Source organism: Mobula hypostoma, chromosome 3 (genome assembly GCF_963921235.1).
Source record: "Mobula hypostoma chromosome 3, sMobHyp1.1, whole genome shotgun sequence".
Lineage (NCBI taxonomy): Eukaryota > Metazoa > Chordata > Chondrichthyes > Myliobatiformes > Myliobatidae > Mobula > Mobula hypostoma.
In genome coordinates this window covers 96378534-96398378 of record NC_086099.1, presented here as the reverse complement: position 1 = coordinate 96398378, position 19845 = coordinate 96378534, and the positions used below count along the sequence as shown (strand labels likewise).

The 19845-nt window shown below is 43.1% G+C and overlaps 1 protein-coding gene across 3 annotated transcripts in view; it reads left to right on the top strand.

The window, feature by feature from the left end:
- The window catches only part of LOC134344159 (N-acylethanolamine-hydrolyzing acid amidase-like), a 64821-nt gene that overhangs the window by 19138 nt on the left and 25838 nt on the right, over positions 1-19845 (top strand). Inside the window, exons 6-11 of one of the 3 annotated variants that reach the window (XM_063043493.1) lie at positions 218-390; positions 1197-1259; positions 1350-1416; positions 10271-10299; positions 12508-12601; positions 14259-16415. In XM_063043493.1, the coding sequence (XP_062899563.1) occupies positions 218-390; positions 1197-1259; positions 1350-1416; positions 10271-10299; positions 12508-12601; positions 14259-14279 (447 nt within the window). In that variant the 3' untranslated portion in view covers positions 14280-16415. Of the gene's footprint in view, positions 1-217; positions 391-1196; positions 1260-1349; positions 1417-10270; positions 10300-12507; positions 12602-12684; positions 16416-19845 lie in introns of those variants that run through there. The other 2 variants (XM_063043491.1, XM_063043492.1) reach the window with 2 other exon arrangements.

The following is a 19845-nucleotide window of genomic DNA, read 5'->3' as shown; positions in this document are numbered from 1 at the left end:
TTCCAGCATTTTACTGTCCTTTTTTTTTTAGATGTTTTTTATACTTTACTGAAAATCTGGCCATGATACCAAGAGTATTGTAACCATTGAACATGTTCTTATGAAGTCACCCATAGCCAGCAATGTGGAATGAGGAGAGGGAATTGAACTGACAATGAGTGAAAATGACAAACTCTAAACTAATAATAAAAGATGTCTGTGTTTCTTGTTTCTTCAGGCTCTTACAGAAGCTGTGGACTTTCATGCTGCATTGAAGAGGTTGTCCTATACTCCCATCACTGCAAATGTGTACTTCATATTAGGTGGAGTCAAGCCGAATGAAGGTGTCATTATAACAAGAAAACTTGAAGGGCCTGTTGACATCTGGCCTTTGAAGTCTACTAAAGGGCAGTAAGTGGATAAAAAAGCAAAAAATGCTAAGATTCAGGCAACATGTGTGGGGAGATTCTCCTTTTAGATGGTTTGTTCAGCTGAACTGCCAGCAAGGTGCAATATTTACTAGAAGTAATTGGTGATTCTTCTCTAGAAATTCCTTCACAAAAGTCCAAAATAAATAGGGCCTGTGCAATTGAAAACTGGTAAAGCTTAGAGGAATTTTACACGTATTTCCAGATAAAATTTAATTCCTGATACTTTGGTGAGAATTTTATTTACCTTAATGCCTTCTATCCGCTGTAAAACTCTCCACAGCAACCACTAGCATAAGATACAAAATTAGCATGCAGTTAGATTTTGCAAGTTCACTGGTCAGAAAAGAAGTATTGCTTCTCACGGATCTATCAGATTTATTTTCCTCATCTCTGACAGCTTGCTATTTAAAACATCAATCAAACTGCATTCTTCGTCCTCCATGAGACCTCTGACCTCGAGGGACTTTAGATAGAGTTCCATGTGTGCATCTTCACTGTTCTAACATTAGAAGTCATGGTCATAGTATTTCAGCTTTTTTGGCTTGGGCTCACACCAGTCTGCTGTTGATCTTTGCCATATCTCCTGGTATGCTGCTCAGGCTACAGTTAGGAGTCTTATCAAGGCAGCACACTCATATATTCCATAAGCATTGTGTTAATGGTTCAGGTTTAGAGAATTTAATACCCAGGGTCTGTTTCCCAGCAGATTAGTGAATAAGTTGTTTTTATTTAGATTCATCTAACTCCGAATGGTGAAGTTATGTTTCTTCCTCCCCATTTACGTAGATGGTACAGGGTAGAGACGAACTACGATCATTGGAAACCTCCACCTCCATCGGATGACAGAAGGTGAACATTCCCATGCTTTCAAACCTTTGAATCATTGCACACCCATCTGATACAGCTTTTGCATTTACATATTTGTTTTGTTTTCTCAAGGACACCAACCATTCGTGCTCTAAATGCTACAACGCAGAAGAACATCAATCTAAATACACTGTTCAAGGTGAGTCCCAGTGGAATCCAACTCTATTTATTATTAGAGTCCAAGATGAGGGGTGAATGTTAATTATTGTGAACACGCATGTCAATCAAAGGTGAAAGGAAATTAAAGCATAGGCTGGGGTTGTGACTTCCAAAAGGAGTACTTGTATAAATTGTACTACTTGGATCATTTCCTTTTTGTGAATTTTTATTACTTTTACCTTGTAGTTTTTGACCCCCAGGTACAGAATGTCCTCTGATTCCTTCCTCTGGCATTATTATTTATGATGCTGTTCAAGACAGAGACCAATTTTACTTGTATTTGATATGTGGATGCCATTGTCAAGACCAACAATTATTGTCCATCTTTGGTTGCTCTGAGGAAGTGGTGTTAAGTTTCCCCCTTGAAGCAATATTTGTTGTCTTTTTGTTTTGGCCATTTTTGAAGGCAGTGATGGAGTTGGCCAGACCAAATAAGGACAGTGGATTAGCTGCCCTAACCTGATTTGGTGAACCAGTTTGGGTTTGAAAGTTCCATTGTCATTTTTGTTGCTTCCTGCTTTTTACTTCAATTTCTTTTAAACTGAACTCAAATTCTCAAACTGCCACACCTCTGGATCATTGCCTCATATTCTTAGATTGACTGGGATTCATTATCATCATTATGTGGCCTGTTGTGTGATATAGGTGATCATGGTGACCATGATTGTTCTTGCCAAATTTTTCTACAGAAGTGGCTTGCCATTGCCGCCTTCTGGGCAGAGCCTCTACAAGACAGGTGCCTCCAGCCATGATCAGTAGATTCAGAGATCATCTGCCTAGTGTCAGTGATCACATAATTAGCACTTGTGATATGAACCAGCTGTTCATATCGCCATCCACCACCTGCTCCCATGGATTCTTGTGACCCTGATCGGGGGCTGATCAGGTGCTTCACCTTGCCCAAGGGTGACCTGCAAGTTGGTGGAGGGTTGGAGCACCTTACTCCTTTTTTGGTAGAGATGTATCTCCACCCCCCCACCCATGTCCGGGATTGGGAGTATCTTATTCCTATTTGTACACATGGACTTTTAGTAAAGGAAGTGCAATGAATATGATGGATTGGATTGTCTCAGTATCGTAAATCATATCAATAGGCCTTGCAGCACACGGAGTCTGTGCTAACCTTCAGGGATCTGTTTATATCAATCCTACATTAATCCAATTTTATTCCCCTCAGATCCCTCTCAGATTTTGACACTCACCTATATATAAGGGACAACCTATAGTGGCAATTGAAACTAGTACATCTTTTGATGTGGAAAGAAAGCAGAGCATCTGGAGCAAACCCATAGAGTGATGGGAACAGAACTGTGTTAGGTTTCTCCAGTGTAGAGCAGACCATGTAGTGAGCACCAGATGCAATGCATTGGATTGGAAGAAATGTAATTCAATCACTGCTTCACTTTCAAGGACTGTTGGGTCCCCTGATGGTAGGAAGCAGGTGCTGCATCTTCTAAGGTTGCACAGGAAGAATCTTGAGAAGATGAGTGGCTGTTCAAGATGGAAGAATGGACTAGGAAGCCAGAAAGTGAACCATCCCTTCAGAATTCTGAAAGGAGCAGAGAGGGAAGGCATGTCAGGTGGTGGAATTTTGATGAAAGTTTTTAATATTTCTTGGTTGTTGAATAGGAAGTCAAGTGGGGTGGAATTGTTATAGTATATATTAACATAGATATACAACTATATATAATAAAATATATATTATACGCATAATACAGCATTGTCCAGTGACCAATCTGGACTTTGGAAGATTGAGAGGAGGGCATTTCAATCAGGTCCACTGCCCGAGTAGAAAAGGCAGCAGCAAGTGGGTCGCAGCAGCGTAGTAGAGCTTTGGATAGCGACTAATCTTCATTTGTAATTGCTCAACAAGAACAAGTTAATGGAAGGCAGGGGCAAGCGCAGTGGAGATCTTGAGGCTTTAGCTCTTCGAGGCTTCAGTCAGAGAAAAGAAAAGCTTGAGGTTAATTTTTTTTTCTTCTTCCCTTCTTTATATCTGCGCAGTTAGGACAGAAGAGATGCCAGGCAGGATAGCGAAAAGATCTTCCTGTGGAATGTGGGAGGACAGGGAGACATCCAGAATCCCTGACGACTATTATTGCGAGAAGTGCATCCAGCTGCAGCTTCTAACAATCTGCATTAACGAGTTGGAGTTGGAGCTGGAACTGGATGAACTCTGGATCATTCAGGACGCTGAAGGGGTGATAGATAAGAGGTAGTTATACCCACTGTGTAGAAGACAGAAAACTGTGTGACAGTCAGAAAGGGGAAGAATGGTTAAGGAAAAAGAAAAAGGAGCCAATGCAAAGTAACACTCTGGCCATTCCCATCAACAACAGGTTTATCACTTCAGAATATGTTGGGGGGGGGGTGGTGTTGGTCTAACAAGAAAATCACAATGGTTGGGTCTCTGGCACCGAGTCTGCCTCTGTGTCTCAGAAGGGAAAGTGGGGGGGAGAAGAGGTATGCTGTGGTGATCGGGGGTTCATTAGGGGAACAGACAGGAGGTTCTGTGGTGAGAAGAGGATTCCTGGATGGTATGTTGCCTCCCAGGTTCGAGGGTCTGGGATATCTCAGATCAAGTCCTCAGGATTCTTAAGTGGGAAAGTGTAAGCCAGATGTCGTGGTCCATGTAGGTACCAATGACATAGGTAGGCCGAGTAACGAGGTGCTGCATAGGGAGTTACAGAGCCTACAAAATGTACTGAACCCCCTTGGAAATTTTCATGTTTTATTATTTTACAACATTAAATCACAGTGGATTTAATTTGTTCTTTGTTGATGCTGATCAACAGAGAATGACTCTTCTTTGTCAAATTGAAAACAGATCTCTACAAAGTGATCTAAATTCATTACAAATATAAAACGCAAAATAATTGATTGCAGAAGTATTCAGCCCCCCCCCCACCTTTTAATATGACACACCAAATCATCACTGGTGCAGCCAATTGGTTTTAGAATTCACAAAATTATTTAAATAGAGAACTGTGGGCAGTCAAGGTGTTTCAATTAGAACTGAGAACATAGAATAGTACAGCACAGTACAGGCCCTTCGGCCCACAAGGTTGTGCCAACCCTCAAACCCTGCCTCCCATATAAGCCCCCACCTTAAATTTCTCCATATACCTGTCTAGTAGTCTCTTAAACTTCACTAGTGTATCTGCCTCCACCACTGACTCAGGCAGTGCATTCCACGCACCAACCACTCTCTGAGTAAAAAAACCTTCCTCTAATATCCCCCTTGAATTTCCCACCCATACCTTAAAGCCATGTCCTCTTGTATTGAGCAGTGGTGCCCTGGGGAAGAGGCACTGACTATCCACTCCAGCTATTCCTCTTATTATCTTGTACACCTCTATCATGTCTCCTCTCATCCTCCTTCTCTCCAAAGAGTAAAGCCCTAGCTCCCTTAATCTCTGATCATAATGCATACTTTCTAAACCAGGCAGCATCCTGGTAATTCTCCTCTGTACCCTTTCCAATGCTTCCACATCCTTCCTATAGTGAGGCGACCAGAACTGGACACAGTACTCCAAGTGTGGCCTAACCAGAGTTTTATAGAGCTGCATCATTACATCGCGACTCTTAAACTCTATCCCTCGACTTATGAAAGCTAAAACCCTATAAGCTTTCTTAACTACCCTATCCACCTGTGAGGCAACTTTCAGGGATCTGTGGACATGTACCCTGAGATCCCTCTGCTCCTCCACACTACCAAGTATCCTGCCATTTACTTTGTACTCTGCCTTGGAGTTTGTCCTTCCAAAGTGTACCACCTCACATTTCTCCGGGTTGAACTCCATCTGCCACTTCTCAGCCCACTTCTGCATCTTATCAATGTCTCTCTGCAATCTTTGACAATCCTCTACACTATCTACAACACCACCAACCTTTGTGTCGTCTGCAAACTTGCCAATCCACCCTTCTACCCCCACATCCAGGTCGTTAATAAAAATCACGAAAAGTAGAGGTCCCAGAACAGATCCTTGTGGGACACCACTAGTCACAATCCTCCAGTCTGAATGTACTCCCTCCACCACCACCCTCTGTCTTCTGCAGGCAAGCCAATTCTGAATCCACCTGGTCAAACTTACCTGGATCCCATACCTTCTGACTTTCTGAATAAGCCTACCATGTGGAACCTTGTCAAATGCCTTACTAAAATCCATATAGATCACATCCACTGCACTACCCTCATCTATATGCCTGATCACCACCTCAAAGAACTCTATCAGGCTTGTTAGACACAATCTGCCCTTCACAAAGCCATGCTGACTGTCCCTGATCAGACTATGATTCTCTAAATGACCATAGATCCTATCTTTAAGAATCTTTTCCAACAGCTTTTCCACCACAGACGCAAGGCTCACTGGTCTATAATTACCTGGACTATCCCTACTACCTTTTTTGAACAAGGGGACAACATTCGCCTCCCTCCAATCCTCCGGTACCATTCCCGTGGACAATGAGGACATAAAGATCCTAGCCAGAGGCTCAGCAATCTCTTCCCTCGCCTCGTGGAGCAGCCTGGGGAATATTTCGTCAGGTCCTGGGGACTTATCCGTCCTAATGTATTTTAACAACTCCAACACCTCCTCTCCCTTAATATCAACATGCTCCAGAACATCAACCTCACTCATATTGTCCTCACCATCATCAAGTTCCCTCTTATTGGCGAATACCGAAGAGAAGTATTCATTGAGGACCTCGCTCACGTCCACAGCCTCCAGGCACATCTTCCTACCTTTATCTCTAATCGGTCCTACCTTCACTCTTGTCATCCTTTTTTTCTTCACATAATTGAAGAATGCCTTAGGGTTTTCCTTTACCCTACTTGCCAAGGCCTTCTCATGCCCCCTCCTTGCTCTTCTCAGCCCATTCTTGAGCTCCTTTCTTGCTTCCCTACATTCCTCAATAGACCCATCTCATCCCTGCTTCCTAAACCTCACGTATGCTGCCTTCTTCCACCTGACTAGATTTTCCACCTCACTTGTCAACCATGGTTCCTTCACCCTACCATTCTTTATCTTCCTCACCGGGACAAATTTATCCCTAACATCCTGCAAGAGATCTCTAAACATCGACCACATGACCATAGTACATTTCCCTGCAAAAACATCATCCCAGTTCACACCCGCAAGTTCTAGCCTTATAGCCTCATAATTTGCCCTTCCCCAATTAAAAATTTTCCTGTCCTCTCTGATTCTATCCTTTTCCATGATAATGCTAAAGGCCAGGGAGCGGTGGTCACTGTCCCCCAGGTGCTCACCAACTGAGAGATCTGTGACCTGACCCGGTTCATTACCTAGTACTAGATCTAGTATGGCATTCCCCCTAGTCAGCCTGTCCACATACTGTGACAGGAATCCGTCCTGGACACACTTAACAAACTCTGCCCCATCTAAACCCTTGGAACTAATCAGGTGCCAATCAATATTAGGGAAGTTAAAGTCACCCATGATAATAACCCTGTTATTTTTGCACCTTTCCAAAATCTGCCTCCCAATCTGCTCCTCTGTATCTCTGCTGCTACCAGGGGGCCTATAGAATAGTAGCGAATAGTAGAGTAACTGCTCCCTTCCTGTTCCTGACTTCCACCCATACTGACTCAAAAGAGGATCCTGCTACATTGCCCACCCTTTCTGTAGCTGTAATAGTATCCCTGACCAGTAATGCCACCCCTCCTCCCCTTTTCCCACCCTCTCTATCCCTTTTAAAGCACTGAAATCCAGGAATATTGAGAGTCCATTCCTGCCCTGGTGCCAGCCAAGTCTCTGTAATGGCCACTACATCATAATTCCATGTATGTATCCAAGCTCTCAGTTCATCACCTTTGTTCCTGATGCTTCTTGCATTGAGGTACACACATTTCAGCCCTTCTACCTTACTGTCTTTACATTGTTTATTCTGCTTCTCTTTCCTCAAAGCCTCTGTATGTTAGATCTTGCTTTACTCCATGCACTTCTTTCACTGCTCTACCGCTCTGGATCCCATCCCCCTTGCAAATTAGTTTAAACCCTCCCAAACCATGCCAGCGAATCTACCTGCAAGGATATTGCTCCCCCTCGAGTTCAGGTGCAACCCATCCAATCTGTACAGATCCCACCTTCTCCAGAAGAGATCCCAATGATCCAAAAATCTAAAACTGCTCCCTGCACCAGCTCCTCAGCCACGCATTCAAGTGCCATCTCCACCAATTCTTACCATCACTGTCACGTAGCACTGGCAGCAATCCTGAGAACGCCACCCTTGACGTCCTGTTCTTCAGCCTTCTGCCTAGTTCCCGAAACTCACACTTCAGGACCTCATCCCTCTTTCTGCCTATGTCGTTGGTCCCAACATGTATCATGACTTCTCGTTGCTTTCCCTCTCGTACCAGGATGTTGTGCACCCGGTCAGAGGCATCCCGGACCCTGGCACCCGGGAGGCAACAAACCATGCGGGTGTCCGTCTCGCATCCACAAAATCTCCTGTCTGCTTCCCTGACTATAGAGTCTGCAATGACAACAGCTCTCCTTTTCTCTATCCCATGCTTCTGCACCACTGGGTCAGACTCAGTGCCGGAGACCCTGCCACCGTGGCTCACACCTGGTTGGTCGTCCCCGCCACCAGTATCCAGGACGGTAAATTTATTATTCAGGGGAATGGCTACAGGGGTGCTCTGCACTACCTGTCTGCTCACCTTCGCATTCCCCCCTCTGACTGTCACCCAACGACCTGCTTCCGACAGCCTAGGTGTGACTACCTCCCTGTAGCTCTCATCTATGACTGCCTCATTCTCCCTTGTGAGTCGAAGGTCATCCAGCTGCTGCTCCAGATTCCTTACACGGTCTTCCAGATCGCCCAGCCGTATGCACTTCTGGCAGATGTGACTCTGCGGGAGAGGGGCGTTCCCCCAAGACTGCCACATCTCACATGAGAGGCACATCACCATCTCAGGAGGCATTGTAAAGACTAACTGCGAGCTAGCTTGTCCTCCGCCTCTTCTCATTGAAGCCTCTCGAGTCAAAGCCTCAAAGCTCCACTCCTTCACTGGCCCACTCACTCATTGGCCGCTTTCCACATACACCTGTATCTGGAAAGTCCAACTGCTGGTGAGTCAGTGTCCTGGCAAAAACTATACCATGAAGACAGAAGAACACTCCAGGCAACTCCGGGAAAAGCTTATTGAAAAGCACCAGTCAGGAGATGGATACAAGAACATTTCCAAATCACTGAATATCCCTTGGAGTACAGTTCAGTCAATCATCAAAAAATGGAAAGAATATGGCAGTTATAAATCTGCCTAGAGCAGTCTGTCCTCAAAAACTGAGTGACAGTGCAAGAAGTGGACGAGTGAGGGAGGCCACCAAGAGACCCATGACAACTCTGGAGGAGTTGCAAGCTTCAGTGGCTGAGATAGGTGATACTGTGCACACAACATCTGTTGCCTGGGTGTTTCACCAGTCACAGCTTTATGGGAGAGTAGCAAAGAGAAAGCCACTGTTGCAAAAAACTCAGACAAAAACTCAGCTAGAGTTTGCCAGAAGCATGTGAGAGGCAGAAGTCATCTGGACGAAGGTGCTATGCTCTGATGAAACCAAAATTGAGCATTTTGGCCATCAGACTGAACTTTGTGCACATTATCAAAAAAAACTATCCCTACTGTGAAGCTTAATGGTGGCCGCATCATGCTGTGGGGATGCTTCACTACTGCAGGCCATGGAAGACTTGTGAAGGTAGAAGGTAAGATGAATGCCGCAAGGTACAGGGAAATCCTGGAGGAAAAACTGAGTATTTCCCCCATTTTGGTTCATTTATAGATGAAATATACCACCAGCTTTATACTTTGTATGAAGTTTACAGCATCTGTAACATTAATTTCATAAGCATGAGAAATTCTGCAGCTGCTGTAAATCCAAACTTTAGTGGGGAGGAACGAATGGACAAGGGAAATACAGACAGAGCGATCCCTTTGGAAAGCGCAGAAAGAGGGGCAGGTAAAGATATGTTTGGTGGTAGGATCCACTTGAAGTGCGGTGGAAGATGTGCTTGATGTGGAGTCTCATGGAGTGGTAGGTAAGGACAAGAGGAACTCTATCACTGTTAGGTCAGTTGGAAGACGGGGTGAGCGCGGATGTTCGGGAATTGGAGGAGATGCGCATGAAGGCAGCATCAATGGTGGAGGAAGGGAAACCCTGTTCTTTGAAGAAGGAGGCCATCTCTGATGTCCTGGAAAGGAAAGCTGCATCCTAGGAACTGAGAAAAAGGAAAAGCATTTTTACAGGAGATAGGGTCGGAAGAGGTATAGTCAAAATAAGCGTGGGAGTTGGTAGCTTAATTGAAGATGTGGGTTGATGTGTCAGTCCAAGACCACCTCTTGTGCCACAATGAGGCCTCCTTCAGGGTGGAGGAGCAACACCTTATATTCCGTTTGGGTGGCAACCAACCTGATGGGATGAATATCGATTTCTCAACCTGGTTAAAAAAAAATCCTTCTTTCCCTCTTCTTCTATTCCCCTCTCTGGCCTCTTATCTCTTCTCACCTGCCTATCACTTCCCCCTGGGTTTCCTCCTTCCCTTTCTCCCACAGTCCACTCCCCTCTCCTATCAAATTCCTTCTCCAGCTCTTCACCTTTCGTATCCACCTTTCGTATCCACCTGGCTTCACCTGTCACCTTCTAGCTACCTCCTCCTCCTTCTCCCTTCCTTCCCCGTTCTCCAGAAGGGTCGCGGCCCGAAACCTTGACTGTTTGTTCATTTCTATAGATGCCGCCTGACCTGTTGATTTCCTCCAGCATTTTGTGTGTGTTACATTGATTTCGTGTTTATTAATAGTGTATATTTTATTGCAGGTTCTTTCAATCCATCCAGTGTTAAATAAGTAAGTTTTGTTTAACTACACTTGAATTGGAAAATGTTGAAAGAGATGTTGCTGAATGGCATTTACAACTTAGTGACAGACTTGTGCTATCCACATTGCTGAAAAGTGTCACAGAAAATATAATAAGCTCTCAAAGTTGGTTGAGGTGAGTCCCCAGGTTATTTATTTATTGATATATTGCATGGAATAGACCCTTCCAGCCCTTCAAGCTGCGCCGCCCAGCAATCCTCCGATTTAGTCCTGGCCTAATCAAGGGGCAACTTACAGTGACCAATTAACCTACCAACTGGTACATCTTTGGACTGTGAGAGGAAACCAGAGCACCCGGAGGAAACCCAAGTGATCACAGGGAGAACGTGGAACCCCCTTACAAGCAGCAGTGGGAATTGAATCTGGATCACCTGTAAAGTGTTGTGCTAACCACTACGCTACTGTGCTGCCCTGACCCTCTCTTTCTCTGCCAGAATCTGTTCTTACAACACACTCGTTTTCTCAGTCACTCTGCTTCTCATTCCATCTTCTTTCCTTCTGCTCCTCTCGCTTGCCACATGCCAGGTTCCTGCTGTTCACATGCAGCTGCTCCTCTCACCTTCATCCCCTGCCGCTCCTGCTGTCATGGCTGTTGTGCTTCCCCCAAGCTGTTTGCCTTTGAGCCTTTGTGCCACGCATAGGGAGGCACGATAGCGTAGTGGTTAGCACAATGCTTTACAGTACGAGGGACCCGGGTTCAGTTCCTGCCACTGCCTGCTGGTGCGGTCACGTTCTGCCCTTGACCGTGGGTGCTCCCGTTTCCTCCCACAGTCCAAAGACATACCGGTCGGTAGGTCATTGTAAATTGTCCCGTGGCAGGTAGGCTAGGATAAAATTTGGGGATTGCTTACCGGTGTGGCTTGAATGGCAGGAATGGCCTACTCTGTGCTGTATCCCAATAAACAAATAAATAACAATGTGTTGTGACGAGTTACTGCCTGACTGCTTAATAGTGTGTAGGCAACAACATCCCATTCTGACAATCCGTATGGCAGTCCACCAAGCCGCTGGCGGTGATTTCAGGGTTGCCTGTCTTGAGTACTTGGGTCTACTGCCAGAGCAACCCATCAGAGGAGAGCCCTCGACCTCGAACAAGGAACATACTGTAAGATATTCAGTCAGAGCACAGGCAAAGGTATGAGCAGGGGTAACTTCATCCTGTGTCTTTATGGGTGATCTAACCTGTGACTTCTTCACAGAAGAGATCGAAAGTCACATTTATTGTCATACATAGAGATGCAATGTAAAACTTGCAGTAGAATCATAGACACACAGCATCAGATACACAATATTCATAAAAATTAAACAAACAAAAAAGTATACAAATAAAACAAAAAATCCTGTTTTTGTGCAAAGTGGTCATAGTGTCGAACTATTCTATGTGGAAGCTATGTAAACTGCAGAACGTAGAAGAATACAGCAGGGGAAGCAGCTGAAAAGTAAATCAAAAAATTCCCCAAAACTAATCCCTCCTACCAACACAAGTCTTCCTCACATGCATGTGCCTATCTAAATGTCTCTTAAAAGCCCCTAATGTGTTTTCCTCTACCACCATATCAGGCAGTGCATTCCAGGCATCCACCACTCTAAGGAAAAAACTTACCCCTCACATCCCCTTGGAACCTACCCCCTCTCACCTTCAATGCATGCCCTCTGGTATTAGACATTTTTACCCTAGGAAAAGGCCGGCTGGTGGCCTATGGCATCAGCACTGGACTTCGGGGCAAGAAGTACCGAGTTCGAATCCAGCCGGCTCCTGGTAAGAGCTGGTGATCTCTTTTATATAAAAAAAACACAACTCACCCGGCAGAAGGCAATGGCAAACCACTGCTGTAACTTGCCTCGTACGTGATTTCCCAGTACATCAGAGCAGCGTGGAAGGAAGTCGTCCTCTAACTGGAAATAATTCCGGATGTGACATACCTTTCCTTTCTACCCTAGGAAAATGTGTTACTTCTATCCATTATGGTACAGCCTCTCCAAACCTCCAAACAAACAGCAGTTCAATCGTGTACAAACTTGCTGTCATACAATCAATATAACTTCTTAGATGAAGACCAACTAGTGTTTTAAAATAAGCTGATTATTGTTGTATCTGTGAAAACTAGATTGTAATTTAGTAAGTTCAAATAAATATGAAATCACTAGTAATGTTTTTAAAAATGTCACAAATTCCAGGAAGACAGTCTATACAACTTTAATGTGTGCTGCACAGCCTAAGGACTACAAGACAATGATTCGGAAGGGATCTAAACAGAATAATTGGAATTTTGTAAGTAAAATTGAGGTTTAATTTTAATTTTCATATTCTCCTAAATATGCTTTGCATATTAATATTCATATTGTGATTGATAGGCTGAAATCAATGAACAAAAAGGAGGCTATGCTGCTGTCCTGAATTAGAACAAAAGACCATCGAGGAATATCAAGATGCTCTTTGTCAAAAAGTCTGCTTAATGTGGATTTTCTTTGAATAATGTTGCTTTTGCATTCCACATTCATGCCTTTGGGATTACCCTGCTCAGTGCCAAATGTTTAACAAGGCTTGTCATTTGGAAATCAGCTCATCCACTTATTAATTTTGTTAAGAAATTTCTGCTCACTTTATTTATGTAATCAAAGTATTCTAAAATGACATGATATCTTTCTCTAATTAACAGACGTTTACAGATTTGGAATTAAAATATGAATACTGCCAGATTATTGACAGTAATTCACAGAATTACCAAAGCCAGATCAGCTGGAAGATGTGTTGTTTCTATGCACAATTTTATTAAATCTGAGCGTCTAAAGAATGTTTAGTAAAGAATTCAGTTCCTGCAATGTCCACAGTAATATTTAGGTGATAACTTTTAGCTCATTAAATGCAAGCCATAAAACTGCAAAGTTTGACAGAGAAGTGGCAGACACATAATAGCAAACAAAATGTCTCTTTTTCTAAAATATCTATCTTTTTTTCTAGAAAAGTTTGACTATCCATCATGTGCTAACCTGGGCAGGTGCCAGTTGATCAAGGCTTGTTCCAGCCAGTCCCTTGCCAATTTTCGGCTGTTCCTTAAGCTCCATGGATTCAGACACACATTTGGGAGTGTCCTGTCTTCAACACCTCACTCCCTCAGTGTTATTCCTTCACTGGCTTGGTTGCTTCCTTGGCACTGCCTAGTGTTGGCTCAGGCAATCCCTCTAATCTATCCAACAGCCCAAAGCTGGCTGAATAACTGGTTACTGGAGTTTGACTGCATTACAGAACAAATGTTCCATAGCACTACTGGGATATGAACGTGCTGAACATGATCTGCTGGCAGACATAGGCTTATCACACAAACCAGTCAGAAGTCTTTCAGCCTAGCTGAACCATATGATTTGTGATCCAAGGGCCACTTTCAAGTGGTAGTTTATACTTTGGTAGTGCATTTGTAACTGTTGATGTGGTCAAGAATGTGGTCAACTAGACAAAAGGATCATGAACGTGCCTATGCACAATATTGGCACTTGAAACTCATGTAAGGTGAGAAGCTTTAACCTGCTGTTGCCTGAACAAATCATGGTTTCCTGTCTCTGGTCAATTTGATTCAGATGCCAATGATTGTAGTGAACAGCAAAAGCTTTTCTCGATGACAGCTTCATAGTTGTAAAGGCAAAGGACTGGAACATCAGAATTATTCATTTCTTAGCCATCCTGTTCAAGGGCCATGGTATTTGCTTAAAATATGAATATCCAAGATTGTGATATTCTCAACCCAGCCAGTAGCTATTCCCAATTTCCTACATGGGAGCTGAATGACAGAACAAAGGCAAAACCACCTGCTCACTGCATCAGGAGCCATTTGACCAATTGTAGTACAGGTGTCCCCCGCTTTTCGAACGTTCGCTTTACGAAATCTCACTGTTACGAGAGACCTACATTAGTACCCTGTTTTTACTTTCAGAAGGTGTTTTCACTGTTATGAAGAAAGGCTGCGCGCACCCCGAGCAGCCGCTCGCCCCCGGACTTGGAACGGCATTGCTTAAACACGTTGCATTGAGCAGCCATTAGTAAGATGAGTTCTGAGGTGTTAGAAAAGCCTGAAAGAGTAAGGGTGTTACACTTAGCGTAAAACTAGACATAATTAAGCGTTTCGATCGTGGTGAACGAAGCAAGGACAAAGTGAGTTTGGCTTGTGGAAGTTGACGAGGATGATATTGAAGAGGTTTTGGCATCCCATGACCAAGAACTGATAGATGAAGAGCTGATGCAATTGGAAAAGGAAAGGATAACAATCGAAACCGAATGCAGAAAGTGAAGCAACTGCGTGAGATTTTTTGCTGCAATGATAAAGTACAACTTTAATTTTGAAAGAGTACGTAGGTTTAGGGGATATTTGCAGGATGGTTTGAGTGCTTACAAACAACTGTATGATAGAAAAATGCGCGAGGCTCAGCAGTCAGGCAAGCCTTCCACAGCCGACGACGAACCTCGACCTTCGACATCGAGGCGGGCAGTCATAGGAGAAGATGAGCTGCCTGCCCCGATCGATGATGAGATGACACCCCCGTGTCCCACCAACCCAACACCCGGGCCCCAGACAGATACTGTACTGATTCGCAGAGAATGCAGCAGTAGCCGGGAGGCACACAGCACATCTTTAAGAAAAAAGCCGAAATAAACATGCTAATTATTAGGTGCCGCCTAGCACGTAATTGTCAACCCAGAACAGAGGCGATGCAATCGGCTTATGAACCATTTCATAGGAACGCTCTACCTTTGGATGGCGGGAGAAACCTGTACTGAAGAAGGCTAGGATCAATAGGGGTTAAAGAACAAATGGGAGGCATTGGGTACACTGGAAGATGAATATTCACACAGTATTTTACTCTGTGATGAAGTAACCTGTGACGCAACTAGACTCACAGTTGAATGTTGGCTGACAAAACAATAATTTGGGCAATCTACGAAAAAGACACAAGCACACTCAGGGAATTCATCTGTCAGTTGTAAAGGGAAGATTTAACCACTCCTTGCTAAGGGAGGGTTTGAATCTCTTCACCTTCTCTATTGACAGTAATATTTTGTTGGTATATGGAAGTTGTCAGGCCTCACTCAATTTTCCAGGTTCATGTTTTCTCTGGAGCATCAGAGGCTGAGGGGCCATCTGATAGAGGTTTACAAGATTATGTGAGGCATAGATAGAGTGGACAGAGAGTGTCTATTTCCCAGGGTTGAAATGTCTTATACCAGAGGGCATGCATTGAAGGTGAGAGGGGGTAGGTTTTTTTACTCAAAAGTTTTGGATGCCTGGAATGCGCTGCCTGGTATGGTGGTAGGGGTAAACAATTAGACGTTTTTAAGAGATGTTTGGATAGGCACATAGATGTAAGGAAGATGGAGGGATATGGACATGGTGTAGTTAGGAGGGATTAGTGTTTGGGTGTTTTTGATTTGCTTTTTAGCTGGTTCGGCATATCGTTGTCTGAATGGCCCATTCCTGTGCTGTACTGTACTATGTTTGTAGAGTAATTATCATTATATCTGAATATGCCGTAATTAGCACTTTCCAGTATGAGTAACCCTATTGTCAGCCAATAGTCAACAGTGTCCATGTCTAGTGATAGATTTCTTATATAAAAGTCATACACAGTTCTTTGCAAGTTTTGCATATGTACATTGATTCATGTGAAATAGCAAAGATAGGGTTAAAGGAACATCTAAAAAAGGCAGAGATATAGCAAGATGAATGAAATTTTGAATTCAATTTCGGGACTTCCTGAAGAATTTAAAAGGGACGATAAAGGCACTAAATAAAAAGACAAGGGTTTCAGCAGAAGCTGAGCTGAGAAAGGGCTCTTACAGCTGTAGAAATCAATTCCAATATGAAATACTAATTATCTGAATAATTTTAAAAAACATTTTTGGAAGATTAAAAAAAAAGTCTAAAAAGATTAAACACAAGAAACAATCTGCAGTGTTGTAATAGCCAGTCATTAGACCCAGACTCCCTCTTGGCAATGAGGAATTATAGCACTGATATTATCATGTTTCATTTTCTTTTCTGTCATAATCATATGTCTGATTTTACTGATGGTGCATAAATAAATCTCACTTTTCTGCAACATATGACTGAAGATGGTAGAGTGACTTATTTATTTTCCAAAACCTTTTGGAAATTTTCGCTACAGATGTCTCATCTTTAGTAAAATTAGACAATTTGAAAACTGATTTGGAAGAGTGAAGTTGTAGAATCAGAAGCTAGGTCCTAAATATGAACAAAGGAAGAGTCACAATCTGACTGATAAATCGGGGAACTAAACTAAATAGGTTGATAATGGATAGGCAATGGGTAACATTTAAAGTATGTATATTATGAATTACAGTAATTATCTTCTGCCACACAAATAAGTTGGAATAGAAATTTCAACTACAGCTTAGAAAGGAGATGAAGAAGTGTAGATACAAAAAGAAGAAATATTAAACTGCCAAGGAAAGCAGTAGGCCTCATGACTGAGAATAGTTTAGAATTCAGAAAAGAGAACCAAGAAGACTGAGAAAGAGAGAAGAACAATAAGAATAAGTTGCAAATTGTAGCGGTTACTCGAACAAACCCAAACTGTTCAGAGAATAAATTGGGGGGGGGGGGGGTGGAGGGGATGGAGTTAATCCTGCAAGGCACGCTATCCAATTCAATAACAATGTTTCAAAGTCAAGGAATACATTCAATCTTTTATTAAGAAACTAGCAAAACAATCTTGAAACAATAAAAAAAATCTATGAAATTAAAACTAGCAATATAGCAAAATAAAGAGTCTTTAGTGTATTAAATGTACTTAAGCCAAGCATTCTTAAATGTATTCAAGAATAGTCAAATGTAGTTAAGTGAATTTAAGAGTACTTAAGCAATTTTAAGCGGTCAACAAAAAAATCTCGTCCCTGGCTCACATTCTAGCTCTGCCCACACTAACGACAAAGCATGAATATGTAACTAAACTCTTCCCTTCTACCTTGCCTCCAAACCATTTGACTAACATAATAAATGCGCAACACCAAATACAATATAGATAGAAAGCAGATACATGGCTCCTACTGATCATTGAAGCTTCTATAAATACCTGAAAAAGTTAGTGAAAACAAATGTACACTCAGCACCACTTTATTAGGTACCTCCTGTACTTAATTAAAGTGGTCTCTGATCATATGTTTATGGTCTTTTGCTGTTGTGCCCATCCACTTCAAGGTTGGATTTGTACATTCAGAGATGCTCTTCTGCACACCACTGTTGTCAAGCATGGTTATTTAATTTACTGTCACCCTCCTACCAGCTTGAACCAATCTGGCAATTCTCCTCTGATCTCTCTCATTAACAAAGCATTTTCACTCACTGGATTTTTGTTTCTGCTATTCGCACCATTCTCCGTAAACTCTAGAGATTGTTGTGCATGAAAATTCCAGAAGATCAGCTGTTTCTGAGATAGTCAATCCACCCCATCTGACACCAACAATTATTCCTCAGTCAAAGTCGCTTGGATCATATTTCTTCCCTATTCTGATGTTTGGTCTGACAACAACTGAACTTCCTAACCATGACTGCATTGAGTTGCTGCCATATGATTGGCTGAATAGATAATTGCATTAATAAGCAGGTGTACTGAATAAAGAGTCCACTGAGTGTAGGTCCAACACAGTCAGAAATAGGGGAAGTTATAGTGGGCAGACCAATTACATGCTTACTTTGGTTCTGTCTTCTGAAAGGAAGATAACAATAGCCTCCCAGGAACATTAAGAAAGTGAGAGTCCAGAAAGAGGAAGGAAATGAAGAGAGCTAGATTGGAAAGAACGTTTGAGAAATTAATTTGTCTGATCTTTGCGCCTGAAAATCTACACCCCACAATTATATGGAAAATAGCCCTGGAAATAGCAGATGCACTGCTGGCTATCTTCCAAGACCCTGAAACAGTTCCTTCAAATTGGAAGGTGGAAAATGTAACCCCCTATTTAAAAAGCAGGGAGAGAATAAAAAACAGGGATTTACACTTTTAGGCTCTCAACATTGAACCTGCGACAGCTCAGCTTGTTTTGGACTCTACTCTTCCACATGATCTTGATGGTCATTTTTCAGCAAATAAGCCGATGGTCTGTCCAACCATCATCAGCACTGATCATGGCTCTTGTATTTTTTTACGTCTCTGCGAATCCTCCTCCAAACAATGACATAATCTATAAGATGCAAATCTTTAAACGAGGATGTATCAAAAATGTTTTCACCATATCTCTCTGGTGGAACAGGGTGTAAGTGATGGTCAGGTCATGTTCAGCACACTTGGAGAGTAAGAGCATTTCACTGGAGTTGATGTTGCCAACACCTTCCTTCCCAGTTAGGCCTTTCCAGGAGTTGTTGACCCTGCCAACTCTAGCATTGAAGTCTCCAAAAAGAATGACTTTATCTTCCTTGGGAATATCGGTCTAGGTTGGTATAGAAGGTCTCCATAATATTGTCTGGTGAGTCTAGGGTTGGAGTGTAGGCACTCACAGCTGTAGTTATTTGGTTGTTAGGGAGTTTAAGGTGCATGGACATGAGGTGTTCATTGATGCCAACTAGCAATTCGGAGAGGTGACTGATGATGATGTTTATTATAGCGAATCCAGTCCTGTGGATTCTGGATTCATCTGCTGATTTGTCCTTCCAGAAAAAATGTATCCACCCTTCTCCTTCAATTGCCCTTCCTTGGCTAATCATGTTTCAGAGAGGGTGGCAAGGTCAATTTGGAATCTTCTGAGTTCTCTTGAGATGATGGCAGTACGTCTTTCAGGACGAACGCTTGTTTCACTATCCATAAGTGACAGCACATTCCAAATTCCTATATTCATTTGCTTTTGTTTCAGGCCACAGTTCGGTTATCCCACTGGATGTGGTAATCCAGTCAGGAGTGAGGAGGCAGTGTATTTTAGGGGGAAAAGTTTAGGGGTAACATGAGGGGGAACTTCTTTACTCAGAGAGTGGTGGCTGTTTGGAACGAGCTTCCAGCAGTAGGGGATGAGGCAGGTTCGATGTTGTCATTTAAAGTTAAACTGGACAGCTATATGGACAGGAAAGGAATGGAGGGTTATGGGCTGAGTGCAGGTCGGTGGGACTAGGTGAGAGTAAGAGTTCGGCATGGACTAGAAGGGCCGAGATGGCCTGTTTCCATGCTGTAATTGTTATATGGTTATATGGTTATATTTTTAGGGCACCTTTTTCAACCCCTTCCCCATGTGGGGTGAACACAGCGGGTCCTAAATAGGGCTGCTCAGTCATGGGTGCAGCTGCCGAAAAGCTCTATCTGCCTCAGTCCGAGAGCAAAATGACTGTATCTAACACCACCGTCTGTGTGCCAGCTTGTGGCTGAGAGCTACCAGACTTCATTGTCCTGCTCCTGTTACTACTTCCTGATCACCACAGGGCTTTGTCCAAGTTGATTGGATTACCAAACCAGGGGGAATGCCTGCACATGAGGTCTTTTAATGTAGGGAGACTGATGCACAAGCAGTCATCATACAATCCTTGG